Source organism: Triturus cristatus, chromosome 1_2 (assembly GCF_964204655.1).
Source record: "Triturus cristatus chromosome 1_2, aTriCri1.1, whole genome shotgun sequence".
NCBI lineage: Eukaryota > Metazoa > Chordata > Amphibia > Caudata > Salamandridae > Triturus > Triturus cristatus.
The window spans coordinates 477424311-477440518 of NC_140580.1; the positions used below are offsets into that span (position 1 = coordinate 477424311).

The 16208-nt window shown below is 46.6% G+C and overlaps 1 protein-coding gene across 1 annotated transcript in view; it reads right to left on the reverse strand.

The window, feature by feature from the left end:
* JAKMIP3 (Janus kinase and microtubule interacting protein 3) overlaps positions 1 to 16208 on the reverse strand; it is an 893040-nt gene that overhangs the window by 130660 nt on the left and 746172 nt on the right. The window contains exon 20 of the mRNA XM_085606202.1: positions 1238 to 1441. Coding sequence (XP_085462328.1) covers positions 1238 to 1441 — 204 coding nt within the window. The remainder of the gene's footprint in view (positions 1 to 1237; positions 1442 to 16208) is intronic.

A 16208-nucleotide genomic window follows, 5' to 3' on the forward strand; every position in this document is an offset into this window, starting at 1 on the left:
CTGCAGGAGCAAGCGCTCTAATTGGGTACCTGCAACATGACTTAGTCCCCTGTCCTGAGATTACCTTAGGTACCCTGCCTCCCTGGCCTTGTGGGGCTCCCAGAGGGACCTCACCTGGGCCCAAAAGTTCAAAATAATTCTGAAACCAGGGATTGCATGTAATCGGAGCTTAAAAAGAAACCACTGTCCAGTGTTCTTATTCAATTGCATTATTAGACCCACAGGTGGGCCAGGGTCCAGGAGTCTTTATTTAATATTACTTGGTGAGGGGGTTGTGAATGGGACCCCCTTTCGGAGCAACCCCTAGCCCCGGGAATTCCATCACTTGGGGTAGAGATACTAATAAAGGGCAGGGTGGCACATGAACCCAGTGATGAGCCTCTATTGGACCCCAGAGACCTCATCGCCGGAGCTGATTACTTATTATGAGGAGGGGGCATGTGGCCCCGCCTCACTAAGCCACAATTGGGCTCCGGGAAACCCATCCCCAAGGCTGATCTCTTAAAAAAAGGGGAGTGGGTGCACGACCCCCTCCCTGTGCCACTTCTGGACCCCTTCCCCCGGGGCCAAATTACTTTAAGAAGTGGGGGCAGACTGTCACACCACATATACCAGCTGCCAGTCCGTTCGTGTGGCACTCACTAAAGTGACTGGAAGTGCTCTATAGCAGCTCATCTGGTGTAACAGTGTTGGTTAGGTGCTTGATCTTCACTTTAAACACAATGATGCCGGGCCTGATTGTGTGATGATGGGCATAGGGGTGGTTTAGGGGGAGGGGCTTGTGCTACCAGTTGGGATCCTACTTGGGTTCACAACATCTCTGGGATAGTATTTTGACTGCCTTGTCTTCATTCTACTGGTCTTTGGATGTTCCTGTCTGGCCTGCAGGACTGGGCAACAATCCCACACACTTCATCTCAGGCTGCCAAACATAATCAAACACCACTCATCATCATGTAAGGCATGGTTGCAATCCCTCTTGGATGAGAGATATAGCCTCGTCCAATGGAAGCCATCAATAAATCCATAAGTAATCCCTAGCAAGAAATTCATGGGGAAGAACTTGGCATTATAAAATGCTGCTGGGATTTTGTCCACAAGAGAGTCTCATGTGTGAAAGCAAACTGGTATTTCAAGTAAAATAAAAAGAAAGTCTGTGTGTTGCATATGTAACAAAGAATTTGCTAGAAAGCATGGAATAAATCCTACATTACATGAATATGATTGCAAGTCTTACCTGCTGGGCATGCTGGATCAGCTCCATGCGCTCGCGCAGAATCTGGGAGTCCCTCTCGCGCAGCTCGCTCATAACCTGACGCTTCCATTGCTCCACCGCACACTTCAGCTTCTCCTTCTCAGCCTCAGACAGTATTTCGGACATCTTGGCCCCAGCTTCTTGCTGCAGAATGTCGTAGAGCATAGCTTCCAGCTCCAGAATATGCTGTTCGATGCAAAGAAGAATATTACCATTACTGTGCAGTGCTGCTCAGTCAAATGAACCACGGATTCTTATGTCATCATCATCATCTAGGTCATAGAGAGCTTGTGCAAGTGAGATTAATTTTGACATTAGGAACGCCTTTTGCTTTAGGTTTTTGTCCCATTGCTTCCCCTTTAACCCCACATAGCCCATAGGTTACTAAGAGGCATTTGTTGTCAACCCCTTAGGGGTTGCCCATTTCTATTCATACAATTCAAAAATATATTTTCTGTTCACAATTCCGAACTATTAGTTAGGTTTGTCACCAATTCAAACTACTATTTTCCTTATCCTGTAAGCAGACGTATCACTTATATAGCACACACCACCAATTGAACTGTCTCTTGGTGAGTTTGATGTCATACCTCATGTTTGTGAGGAACCAATGATTTTAGTCTGACTTCAGGAGATAGAGGCAATTTTCTGAGGTTGGAGAGCCTTGTGCAACTGGCGTATTTCCCCGCCCTCTTTTTGCAACTGCAGACTACATGATCTTTTTGTGGGCCTAGGTCCCCCTTGAGCTTCAAACCACTCAGGTAGAACATGACAAAGGGGAATGCAAGCAGTGATTAAGGTATATACATTTTTCATTCTTTCACCTGACAGTCCACTTTCATGCATGTTTGCCAACTAATTCTGCCCTTCTTCGTTTGTTGATTTAATATATGACTTTTGTTTCAAGAGGGAGGAGTGGCTGCCATTGGCCGAAAGCACTGACATCATAATAGTTGTGGCACATATACTGGGTCTTGTTTCATCTCATATAAGGAATACATCACCCTCTGCCATGCAGTCTAAGGATATATAACAAGTCACCAAGGAGTTCATGATCATTTTGATGAACAAGGTTGAAGTCTAAGTTCCTTTAAAAGACCCATGGAACTATGGGGTGAGTTCCAATATCCTTTAAAAATATTACCGGAAGTATTTTGTTCTTAGGCACACACCATTACTCTTCTTGCCACACCCCTTTTAGGAGGTCACAGGGCATGCAGGGGCTACTGGGCCGCAACCATGGGAGTTAATGCCATTTGACAGTTCTGTCCTGGAGCTGGCCCTACAATGGGCCTGATTATGTGTGAAGGCCTTATTTACCAACCTGATAAATAACAATACCACAGGATACGTTATTTATTGAGTACAATAAATACCACCTATTACAAGTTCATGGGGAAAAATAGGTGGATTTTGGTGTTTAAGGCATTACATTTTGCATATTATGGTAAATACCGTATGTTTCCCCTGCTAAATTTAGGCAGGTTTGACCTGCTCAAATTTAACGAACGTTGAGGTACTTAATGCATCCGATAATTATCTGATGCGGCAAATACCTTGAAACTCATAATTCAAACCAATGCGTAAACAGGAGTTTATGCATGCATCGGAATATTGCATGCCACTCGTAATCAGGCTCTAAGACTCTGCAAACTGAACAAAGTACAACCATTCAGCACTTGACTGTCAGTGATCGCGAAGGTGAGCAATCACAGGCTTTTCAGAGAGGTTAATGTGGGGTAATCAGGCTCAGGAATCAACACCAACCTTGCAGCAGTGTTATACTATCAATGTCCGTCCCATTGCTTCTCTTTGTATAAAAGACAAATACTTTGTTACAAACAAAATAGAGAAAATTCTACTCCATATGCAATAATGCAAGGATACCCAATTTACAGGTGTGGGTCTTTTTTTTTATTTCCAAGGGCCTTATACGGCTAGCTCCACTTCCCCTACACCTGCCCCTTATGGCTCCCCCCTTTTCAATTGGTTTCCTCCCCCTGGGTCCAGTGTTTGAGGTATTGCCTATGAATACAGCTTGTGCTGCCCTCTATTTGATCTTAGTACCCAGTCTTTCAGGCCTAGGCTTTTTTAGTCTCTCACCTGTTCACAGGAGCAGCACCATAATGCTTTGAGTCCTCCCACAGGGGTACGACCTTAGCAGTAGCAGGGAGTTTCCAGGCAGAACACAACAGTCTTCAAGGAAGCCATGTGGCAGCCAGCTGTGCAGCATGTTGCTCGGAGGGATGCAACAAGAGTGGCCGCTTCTTTCGCTTGCCCTTTTCTGTAGATCTCAGCTTATGGTGTGCCATATTTGGGTACTCCGGTGAGTGCTTTCCACTTCCTAAACATGGATGTCACTAGGAACTATCATCTGCATGCTGTGGCTCAAGGCCATAACCTCAGTTCTTTCTTTTTTTTTTTTTTTTAATATTTTTATTAAAAACTCTGTACCAGATATAACAATGCAGCACAGCATAGATTTCATCAATTAATAATCAAAGAAAATGAAGACAAGGAAATTCAATAATTATAAATAATAAGTAGCTTCAATAAAGCCTCATCAAATTTTCATTTTGACAATGTAGTCAAAGCAGTCAAATCATCACAAGACAAAATATTTACACCATTTGATCTTTCCATCTCCGTAATGGATCCCAAATTCTCAAACCCAATTGCTTCCCCCTTCGGCCTTTCCGTTCATAGATCCCTTTTTCTAAGTTGTAGGCTGACAAGAGATTGGACAACCATTGATTCCTTGTAGGAGGAATTTTATCAAGCCAAGCTCTTGCTATCACCAACCGAAATACTGCCATAGCAACAAAAACAAACTCTTGACTAGTAGCCTCGCCCTCTGTTATTATTCCCAAAAGAATCACAGTGGGTGTAATTTTGATTTGAATTCCTACTTGTCTTACCAGGAATCCCTCCACCTCCCTAATCAATGTAGAGAGTTGAGGACAAGTAGCAAAGATGTGAATTAAATCCGCCTGTGGATGATTACACCGTGGACAAACTGTCCCTGAGGTACCGCCCCATTGTGCAATTCTAGCTGGTGTATAATACAAACAGTATAAAGTTTTATAATGCTGTGATTGCAATGGTGCCGAACATAACACCGTATGACCCAAGGCCAGTGATTCCTGAAACCAAACGGCTTCAATACCCAGCTTCATAGCCCACTTATTACCGTATTTAACAAGATCGTCTTTTTTGCCAGTTAGAAGGCATGCATAGAAGCTACGTATATTACAGTCTCCCCCCTTCTCAATCTTATCCAGTATTTCGTTATTTTTAAACCCTATAATCCCTCCTCGCTTGGTATTCAGAAAACTTCTGACCTGTAGATATTTAAAAAAACTCCTACTGTCTATTTGAAATTTAGCTACTAAATCCGCAAATTGCACGATTCCCTCCGACCCAACAATATCCCCTATCCTTCTAATCCCATTATATTCCCAAAATGCAAAGATCGAATCTGCGAATATGTCCCCTGGCCAGGATTTATTTTTAAACAGTCTAGTATATCTATTATATCTACCCATCCCAGATTTTTTCAGAAAAGCTGTCCAGATTTTAACAGCAGCAATAACTGTCTTGAACCTCGTTCTTTTAAAATATGCGAAATCCGTGCAATTTAAAAAACAATTCTCAGCCTCCGCCCCAAAACTATGGCATAAACCTCAGTTGACATTTTAGAGATTCTAGGATGCGCCCCGCCACCAATTAATCCCTGCATATATTGCAATGCAGTAGCCAGATAGTATAACCTAAAGTAGGGGGCCCCCCACCCTCCTCTTGCCCTTGGAAGAGTCATAAATCTGTACGCTCTCCTAGTCTTTCCATGGGCCCAAATAAATCTATTTAATATCAATCCCAAAGCCTGAAACCATTTTGCACCAAAAAACAAGGGTATTGGACGAAATAAGTATAGGAATTTGGGCAGTACAATCATTTTAATCACATTTGTGCATCCTAATAAAGAAAGATGAAGATTGTTCATTCTATCTAGATCCAGTTTGACTCTCATCATTAGAGGAGTTATATTCTGCTCAACTACTTTCTCCAGATCTGCCGATAATTCTATACCTAGATATACTGCCGACCTAATTACCCTGTTATCATTGCATATAACATATGAGTTCTTTACTATCTGTGTTTTTGTTTTATTAAGACTATAGCCTGCCACCTGGCCAAAATCCCGGGCTTCTGATTCTACTGCACTCATAGCGAGAGTGGGGTTAGCTGTAATAATTGCGACGTCATCCGCATATGCCTGTACCTTAATATGCAAATTGTTAACTATTACCGGTGGGATATTAACATTAACTTCCAATCTGCGCAGAAAAGGATCCATATACAATGCAAATAAGAGGGGGGAAGATGGGCACCCTTGTCTAGTCCCTCTTTCTATTTGCACAATAGCTGAATGGCCACTGTTAACTCTAATTCTGGCCGAGGGTTTATTATATAGGGTCTGAATGGCTCTAATATATTTCTCGCCGAAACCATACCACCTCAATACAAGCCATAAGAACTCCCAGGAGACCCGATCAAACGCCTTTTCGGCGTCCAAAAGCAGCACTGCCATAGGATCTCCTGGGATCTCTACGGCGTCAAAGAGCGTAAATACCTGCCTAATATGTTGTGTCGTGCCCTTACCCGGGATAAAGCCATGCTGTATAGGGCTAACGAGAGACTCAATTATTGTTGCCAATCTCTTCGCCAGAACTTTAGAATAGATTTTGACGTCTGAATTCATTAGAGTGATGGGTCTATATGATGAAGCCGCCAATGGATTTTTACCTTTTTTCAAAATAACAACTATATCGGCTCTTCCCCATGAATTAGGAATAGAAACCCCTTTCTGCGCCTGGAGCATAATAAATAGAAGTACATCGCCTATTATATCCTTGAATGCTTTATAAAATTCAACTGGGATCATATCCGGACCCGTAGCTTTACCAGCAGGAAGATCATTTAGTGCGTCCACCATTTCTTCCAGATTAATAGGTCCTTCTAGTTGCTCCCTGTCTTCCTCAGATAGAAGCATTGGCCTAATAGTATTAAGATAATTTAAGATCTGGCCCGAGACTAAGTCCTTATCTAGTCTGTATAGATCTTCGTAAAACTGCCTAAACACTTCTCTTACCCCATCAGAGTCCGTAACCGTATTACTCTGAGCATCCATAATCTTTTTAATCTCAGCCGCTGAAGCTTTTTGTCTAGAGCGAATAGCCAAAATGTGCCCCACTCTTTCGCTCATCTCATAAGCGTCCTCTCTTTATTAAATATCTAGCAGCTGCCTTGCTAGCAATATTCTCACTAATCCTCGCTTTTAAGCTAACTATTTTTAAACTCTGCTGCTCCACAGACCTTTGAGCCTGTATTACTAGATATAATTCTTCCTCCGCTTTAGTTATTTCCATTATTAATTCATTATGCCTTGCCCTCTCCTTTTTCTGTTTATGCAGTGAGTAGCTCAGCGTTTCTCCTCGTATCCCTGCCTTAAAAGCATCCCATTCCATCCCAGAATCTGCCGTCCCCCTGTTGAATTCCCAGAAATTCCTAATCCAGGATTTCATATGAAGAATGTATGCTTCCTCCTTTAGAAGAGTCCTTTCGAAAGTCCAAACGGAGACCTTCCCCCGCTGATGTCCCATTTTAACAATTAGGATTAGTGGATTATGGTCGGATACAATTCGAGGATGCTTCTCTATTTGTGACCTATTACGCAGTGAATTAGAGATAAAAAAGTAATCTAATCTAACCAAAACCCTATGAGGAGCAGAAAAAAATGTACTGCCATCTTTGAGAGGATGAAGCGCGGCCCAAAGGTCTATCAATGAGTTGTGCTCTAACAAATCCTGTAATGCCCTATAGGATTTTTTCTTTCTACCAGTATATCCCGTGGCCCCACCCTGAAAGTGAATATTAAAATCCCCACAACAAATAATCGGTTCGGGCCATAAAGCTAATTCTGTATCTAAAAATTGGAGCATTTCAGGATCATCTTCAGTGGAGCCATAAACTGAGACGAGCGTGAACCTCTCCCCTCTAAATACAATTTCTAATACCACCCATCTACCCCACTGATCTTCTTTGTTTCTGGCTATTATCGTGTCGTTATTTTTACCCATCACCGCTACCCCCTAGTTTTAGTCCCCTGCTTAGTGTTAGCCAGCAGAGAGAACCCCAGCTGCTCAAGCAGAAATCCCCTAGTCCCCTCTATATGTGTCTCCTGGAGACATACTATATCCAAATTCATTGTCTTCAGTAGGGCCGATACTCGTAGTCTTTTTTGAGCATCATTGAGACCACATATATTAATTGAAGCTATTTTACAAGTCATTTGCATACTCCATATGTTAATCTTATAGTTACCACTAACAGGATGGTTAAACCAAATATAAAGTAACCTATGCTGTGCTGAAAAAATCCAAATATGCTATATTTTTCATGTGCCCCCCCTTCCAACCCCTCACCCTTCATCCTGCCCCCCCCTCTCCCCCCTCCCCCCCTACAGGCAAATAGGTCAGGCATGACCTATGTGTGATCGCTTAGGTGTGCAGTAGTGCAGGTGTCGCCTCCTCCTCCCTGTATAACAATCCTGATCTCCCGACCTAGCTATCTCTCCCCCTTTAGTGACCCCCCCTATCTTAGTATCCCAACACCTCTACCATGTACTCTTTTGCTTTTATTTCAGAAAAAAACATTTTAATCTGGCCTTTAGTGATTATTTTTAGTTTGGCGGGATAAAGGAGGTAAGCTTCTGAGCCTAAGGCTTGGATTGGTGTTATCAATTGCCTCAGCCTCCATCTTCTTTCTACGGTGACATGACAAAAGTCAGGCCTTGCGAAAAAAGTAATCCCATTAAATGTACGCTTAGCATCTGGCTTAGCTTTATCCAATATCTGTTGTCTTAGTAGAAAATTGCCCACAAATAAAAGTATAGCTCTAGGTCTATTATCCTGCAGTGAAATGCGATCATTCCTGAGAACTAGAGGAAATCGATGAGCTCTCTGGATTTCTGTTTCCCATTGCCATGCAGAAAGCTCTGGAAATGCACCCTTAAGCAAGTTGACAGCAAACATCCTAACATCTTGGCCTTCAATCCCCAAAAGTCTTATGTTATTACGGCGCTGCCTATTTTCGTAGTCCTCCAGCTTCCACTGCATGTCCTCGGATACCTTACTTTGCTCTTCCTTTGATTTCAATATACTGCTTAATTCATCTTCAATCCTCCCCGTTCTTTCTTCCACCTGCGTAATTCTCTCAGAAGCCTCTTCATATAACTTATTCATTTTTCTTAGTGAATTATGAATTTTATTCAGCCCTTGCCTCGATCTCCGAGCCTCGGCCCTTGCCTCGTTCTGCATACTTTTGAGAGTACTGAATAATAAATCCATTGAGGCCTCTTGTGGTTTAAGTTGAGCTAATTCTTCCCCTCCAGAAGGAATAGCCATATTATTAGCCTCCTGGTATGACTGTGAAGTAGCTGAGTAGTCCCACGACAATTTCTTCGTGGGGTCAGGCGGGCTTCCTAGGGAGTTTGGCTTCCTACGTGATCTCCGTTTCTTTAGAGTGCATTTTTGGGGGGCAGAGCTAGTTTCTGAAGCAGAAGTCTCGTCAAAACGATCGTCGCTTTGAGTTATGGGCTCTGAATCCTCATTAAGTGAAAAAAAATAGTCTGGTGAAGCACACCCCCCGGTTGGCTCCGTAGTCAGTGAAAACGCCAAAGTATTCTCTTCCAGGGATATCTCAGATTCAGTGCCCGCTTCCTGCCTATTATCTTGTTTAGCCCCCAACTCACCGGGTCTTTGTTCTTCAGGAACCACAACGTCCTCCAGAGGCTGCCTCACTTTGCAATTATCCTCTGTCATTGATGCTTCTGAGCCCGAATTGAGAATTTCCGAGCGTTCAGTCTCTGTCTGCTCCAAACTGGTTGACCCGCTCGAGCCGCACACAGCCGTGCGCGTCTGTTCCAATGTTGGCGCTTGGTCTAGTCGCTTAGCAACCTCCGTTTTGCGGGGATTCCGCGACTCAGCACTGCTCTCTTTGAATCGCTCAACAGTGTTTCCTCGTTCCAGGCGGCTCGTACTCTTCACCGGAAAGCTCTCAGATACAGAAGGCTGCCTCAGTGGCATTTCTCTCCCCCCCGTCTTATCAGATCTCAGGATTCTTGACGCTCGAGGATCAGTCTGGTCAGTCGCCCCGTTGGGTTTCCCGGGGAGTCCGCCATCACTTTGGATCTCGCCAGCTTTTTTCCCCGTTGGTTTCTTCGTGGTAAGTACATTGCTGGCTCTCGAAGCTATCCCAGCTGATGTCTTTGGCTCCTGTTTATCCCGGTTTAGCAACTCTTTCGAAGTATTATCTTTGATGTCTTTACTCCCATCACCACCTTTAATAATGCGTGGAGGCATATTATACCACTTCAAGGCTAAAGCTGCCGCTGTCGAAGATTTCGCCAGAAAAAATCGAATTATCCTCCAAGGAAAATCGCTCACAGCAAACTTTTTAAATGAAGCAAAAGTGTTTTTAAGGTCAATTCCTGCTAGGCTGTGCACGTCTATCATTCCGTAGTTTTGGGAGGATTTGTCACATCTCTGCTGTTATCAGGAGGAGGAGTGGGATGCGACTGCTCACTGCAAACCACCAGCGGCCATCTTGCCTCGCCATAACCTCAGTTCTTTATGTAATTCCTATCAGATCACTTGGTAAACAGGACAGGTCCTGACCCAACAGTACTCTTTGGTCATCCTCTTGTGGGGCCATGGACCACAGGCAGATGCTTTACCCGGCTTTGATCAGGCCTATCACTCTGGCACAGAGCTTCAGGTGTTATGATGAGGATTAAGGTCAAAGATCACAATGCCAAGTCCAGCAGTACTGCAATTCCTTCCAGGTAGTTGCTTAGTGAGTCTCTGCCAGCCAGACCCTGTGGCAGGGTCAATTATGGAAGTCCCTTCCATGATTAGTGTAAGGCCTAAAGGTAAGGGCCTCGTGGGGTACTATGGCAGTAAATGAAAGACACATGAGACGGTAGTACAGGTATGGGCCGGAAGGTCACGAGCGACCTCCGCCCTTTTATTTATACTCTCTCTGGCCACGCCTGGCCAGAGAGTGCTACATTGTGTGCGTGCTCTTCCGGGGCTGCTGGTTGTCCAAAGAACAACTAGACCGTTACATCCCATTCCAAATCAGTTCTTTTTTTATTTTCCTCTGTCCAACTTGCGCTCTCCATGCGAATTCAGTTAGTTGACAATTTGGTCGCGGGTTTGGACGCAGGTTGTATTGGTGTCGCCCCGTGCATGATCCTCTGGTGGGACTGGCAGTTCCTGCTTCGCAGTTTCTCTCTGGCGGATCAGTCTCTGCTTCCTCTCTTGCTGGTATCGGATTCTGTTGTGGCCCATCGGTGGGAACAGGTCTCGAGTCCGGGAGGGTCACCTCTAGGCTTGTGTCTTCCCCAAGGGTCTGAGGTCCGTTTCCAGACCCAGGAATTTCTTTAAACCATGAGATGTTTCTGGTTATCACCTCTCCATTCCGCTCCACCGTTACTGCTGTTCCTCGGACCTTCCGTACCGACCATGGACCAACTTCATAGGGCGTCCGGAATTTTCCTCCACTTCGTCTGTTCCGTATTAGTACTCTACATCCTGGCTTGAGTGTATGGACTCTGGCCCGTCTGCGTTGGCTTGCTCTTTCATTAGTTGTTGTTCGTCTGCGCTGTGTCGCTGATGCGTCATATGGTTCCGGTTCCCAAATCTCAGCTACCGGGAACTGGTCAGGTCGCGGACCAGCTAGCATTAGCGACCATGGGGATCTCTGAGTAGTGCAGTGTGGTGTGCTGCGGTACTCACTCAGAAACTTTTGCAGTTCTGTTTCAGGATCCTTCTGTTCCGCTACGGCTATGCGTAAGATCTTGTTGATTGTTCGCATGAACCTTTCTACTTCGCCGTTAGCTTGCGGCCACTGTGGCGTGATGCGGTGATGTCTAATCCCTAGCCTCGATAGGAACTCCTTAAACTCGCTCCCCTGGAACGGAGGTCCATTGTCAGTCTTAATTGCGTGTGGCAGACCAAAGAGTGCGAATATTTTCATGAGTGCTGGGGCCAAATGATTGAAGGCTGTGGATGGTAAGATCTCGACTCAGGGGTATCGTGTGTAGCTGTCTACTAGCACTGCTGTTACTCTCCCGTCGGGGAAGCTCCCGAAGTCCAGGCTCACCCACGACCACGGTGTTGGAGCATGGTCTTCAGTTATCACTGGGGCCAGTGACTCGGCGCTACTTGTGAGTTGACACGCTCGACAGTGTTTAACTGCCCTCTCTGCAGCTTCTTACAGCCCTGGGAACCATAGTTTTTCCCTTATCCGGGATTTCATCCTTCCAGCACCCTGGTGACTTTCATGTGCCAGAGCAATTATCCGATCTTGCAGACTCTGAGGGATGACGATTCGTGACCCTCTTAGTAGGATGCCGCACTCTGCAGTGCTCAGCTCGTCTCGGACTCTCCACATCTTCCCTAGTCGTTCTCTTTCTCTTTCGTTCCACCCCTGGATGTTGTGAAGGAAGCCATCCCACGATCCTCTTCGTATCGCGTCTTTCGTTCTCCTAAGGACCATGTCTGACTCCATGTGGGCTGTTATTTCTTCGGCGGGCACGCCCATTGAGATACCATGTTGACAAATTCCTCGGTCTTCCGTTCTTTGCCTGCATCTAGTGCTTCTTGTTGTGCCAGATGTCGTGACAGGAAATCTGCCGGGTATTTGGCGCCAGGACGATACACCAGTTCCATCTGGTAGTGCTGGAGATGTATTGCCCACCGTTCAATTCTAGGTGGGGGTGTGGCGCCGACCCTCGGAACTGAGGCAGTAGTGGTTGGTGATCTGTCACTACTCGGAATGGATGCCCACTGACATACAAGTGGAAGTGGCTACAGGCCCACTTGATAGCAAGCGCTTCTCGCTCTATTTGGGAATACCGCGCTTCGGTTCCTGTCAGCGCCTTGCTGGCGAACGCCAATGGCGCCCAGGTCCCTGGTTCCGTTTCTTGGGTCAATACAGTCCCGAGTCCTACGGGGCTGGCATCCACTATCAGTTCTGTCTGGCGGTTGGTGTCAAAGTAAGCCATCGTCGTGCTGGCCAGTAAGGCCGATTTCACTTTCTGGATTGCCTCCTCCTCTCTTTGGGTCCATTGCCACGCAGCGTCTTTTTTTGTCAACTGGCGTAGGGGTTCCGCAATGGTGGCCAGGTTCGGAATTAACCGCCCACAGTACGTCGCCATGCCCATGAAACTTCTTAGGATCAACCTTCACTCCGTCAGGACTGAACACATATCCGAAAAATTCAATTGAGCGCCGAAAGAACTGGCATTTTTCCTTGTGGAGTGTCACTCCGTGCTCGACCAGTCTTTTCAAGGTTGCCTTGAGCCGGCGGTGATGTTCTTCCAGCGTCGCCGAGTGTATCAGGATATCATCACTTACGTTTATCACTCCTTGTAAACCTGTCAACACTTCCTTTACTGCATTCTGGAATATTTCAGCGGCCGAGGATATCCCAAAATTCAGACGCTTATACCTCCGCAGACCCAGGTGTGTTGAGAAGGTTGTGATGTATCTACTGTCTTTATCCAGCTTCAGTTGGTGGTATCCTGCGTTCAAATCTAGCTTGGAAAACCATTGTGATCCGTTCAGGTCTGCTAAGATGTCATCGACGGTAGGCGTCAGATGCCGTTCCCTCTTGATCGCTTGGTTGGGCATCCTCATGTCGATACATATCCGGATTTTTCCTGGTTTGCGTGGTTTTTCGGCAATCACCTTCGGGGACACCCACGGGGTTGGACCTGATACTTTTTCAATGACACCTTGTTGTTCGAGTTTCAGTAGTTCTTGTTCCACTAGCGGTCTTAGGTGGAATGGTATCCCTCGGTGTCGCATAGCTACTGGCGTTACTGCTGTGTCAATGTGTAGCTTTACGGGAAGCCTTTTTATGCTCCCTAACCCTTGAAACAGTTGTGGGAATGACTCCAGGATGTCTTCCGTCTGTATGGTTTTCACGGTATTGGCAAACGTGACTAGGTTGAGATCTTCAGCTGTGTGGCTCCCAAAGAGAATGTCAGCTTCCTTGTCTACAACATGGAATGTTGTGGTAACTTCCTGGTCCTCTGATTGAACGGCTACTACCATTTTCCCTTTCAACGGGAGTGGTACCTGGCTCCCGTACGTGAGGATCTTCACTTTGGATGGTGCTAGCTGAGGTTTGACTGTGAGCGCCTGGTAGTGTTGGTACCCCATGACATTGACGGATGCTCCCGTGTCTATCAGGGAAGTGACTGGTGTTCCGGCTATCTTGATGTCGCAGGTTGGTTGTGGGCGACGTCTCCGTTTTAGGTCATTCACGAATGACACAAAATGGCATTCTTCCTCTTCATCGGTAGACGAGTCTTCTAGGTACTGCCGCCTCGCAGGCCCTGAGATGGGTGTTCTTGACTGCTGGTTCGTCTAGCGACAGCTGTTTCACTTGTCTGTACAGTACTTTTCTACCTGACGCTCCTCTCGGCCTTGCGCCACCTCTGCACACGTTTGCAAAGTGATTGGGAATGCCACACTTGGTACATGTCTTCCCTCTCGCTGGGCAGTTTTCTTGTGGGTGTTCCTCTTTGCCACAGTACCCACATTGCGACCTCCGTGTTGTTCTGGTGGGCCACCTCCCTCGAGCTCCACGTGACATTGTGCGCACCGCATCAGCTCGCTCCGTCTTAACGGTCACTGTCTGTTCGGATGCTTTGTGCAGGGCTGCTTCCATCGCGGACGCACGGACATCTGAAAGTTCGTGTGATCTTGCCAAAATTAAAATGTCTTTCAGTGAAATGCGAGGTTGACGGAGGATAAGTGTTCTCAGAGTTTTATTGCGGCATCCTTGAATTAACTGCGCACGGGCTTCCTTGACCGGGTCATCCTCTGTACATGTGCTGGCTAGTTCTCGCAGGCGGGCATGAAATGCATCCATGGATTCGTCTTCGCGCTGGCGCGCTTGTCTCAGTTTGAATCGCTCATAAACTGGGTTGAGCTGTGGATCAAAGTGCGCATTTAATGCCCTGACTGCTGCGTCATAGACTGTTGCCGGCTCTGTGTTCGGCAGGTGTGCGAACAATTTGTATATTTCGTCCCCCGCAAAATGCAAGAAGAGTGACCTTTTGACTTTGTAGTCGGTTTCCCTCGTTGCTATGAAATAGTTGTCGAGACGGCCCAGCCATACCTTCCATCTGGGTGATGCTGTTGCAGGGTCAATTAGTTCACTGAAAGGGGGTAGCGCGCTTACTTGCGAGTAAATGGGGGCCGCCGGTGATACTGGTGCCACTGTTTGTTGGCTTGTTCCTGCCGTCGCTTGGTCAACCAATTTGAGCGCTTGTTCGACGTCGTTCCAGACCACCTGTGCCTTTACAGGTTTGTACTAGCGTGAGGTAGCGCGGGCTTTGCTTTTCTGTCTAATCTCATGTGCGTGCCTTGCCACTAATTGTATAGGCTCTTATCTTGCCATTTGTAGTCGTCAATGGTTGTTTTGCTCCTGCCACTGCTTGTGTTTATTTCCGCCAGTGCTTGTTTTGTTTTTTTTCTCTGCCAGTGCTTGTTTAGCCCCTGCCAGCAAACTGCTGTTTCTGATGGTATGTTGGGTATGCTTCTTCTCCCCACTGCAGTGTGTGTCTCGGGGTTACTTGTGACGAGGTCCCCCTTGCTTTTGCCAATGCTTAAACTGTGTCTACCGCTTCCATTCATTCAGGCACGAGGCACATCGGGACCGCCTAGATACAGCGCTCTGTCGTGCACGTGGCTTCCACCCGGCTTACCGGCACATCTTCGGGATCAGGAGACACGCGCTGGAGGCGCGCGCGCACCGCTCGTCAGAGGAACTTCTCGGCAGCACACGCATCGGCAGGCGCTGGGTCCGGGCGGCTTCTGTTCGCGTCGCTACGCGATCCAGACGCAGCAGGCGGCCCGCTCCCCTATAATGGGCCTCTTCAGCCTCCGGTGCACCGTGGTATCGTTGGGAGCGCGTCTTCGCTCCGTGGGACATGAAGGCGAGGGCTCGGGTTACACCTTCGTCGCCAGTGTAAGTTCTAAAGGTAAGGGCCTTGTGGGGAACTATGGCAGTAAATGAAAGACACATGAGACGGTAGTACAGGTATGGGCTGGAAGATCACGAGCGACCTCCGCCCTTTTATTTATACTCTTTCTGGCCACGCCTGGCCAGAGAGTGCTACATTGTGTGCGTGCTCTTCCGGGACCGTTACAATTAGCTCCACCTGAGGGGTTGCCATTTCCTTCCCTCACTCACTGGCAGAATGCATTGGCACCCAGGATAGTCCAATTTTCCTCCTTCATATTAGACTCCAAGAGATGTTCCTTTGCCCCTGGAAAACTGGCTGACTGTGTGACATCAACTCTTTACTGCCTAGTAGTCTTTCAGTACTCTTCGAGGACCCCTTCCTCAGTAGATGAGACCACAACAACAAACACCAATGGGTCTTGTCTTTCATCTTTATTCAGATTTCACAGAAGAAGGATGTATATTCCAGGCCTGCTACCTTGGAACCAGCTTGCTCTTGTTCTCCATGTGTCCTGGCCAGGCCACCTTCCAGGCCTGGCCTTTGTGTGCAATGATCCTCTACCCAGCAGTGCAGTTTCCCTGAAACCTATGTTTTTTTCTGTGAATTTCTAATGTTTTTTAAATGCTAATTCCTAACTATAACGTGCCTGAAACCTATGGCGCCTATGTGGGAGCCGGCATTGCTTTTCCACATGGGTAGCGGCTAACATGCAGCTCCCCGTGTGGAAAAGCAATTTTGTTTGAATTTTTAAAGAGAGAGCAGGTTTCCTGCTCTCTCTTTCAAAATTCAAACCAAGTTTGCTATGGCAGGGCGTGAGCCGCGAGGCTCCCGCCCTGCCATAGCAAA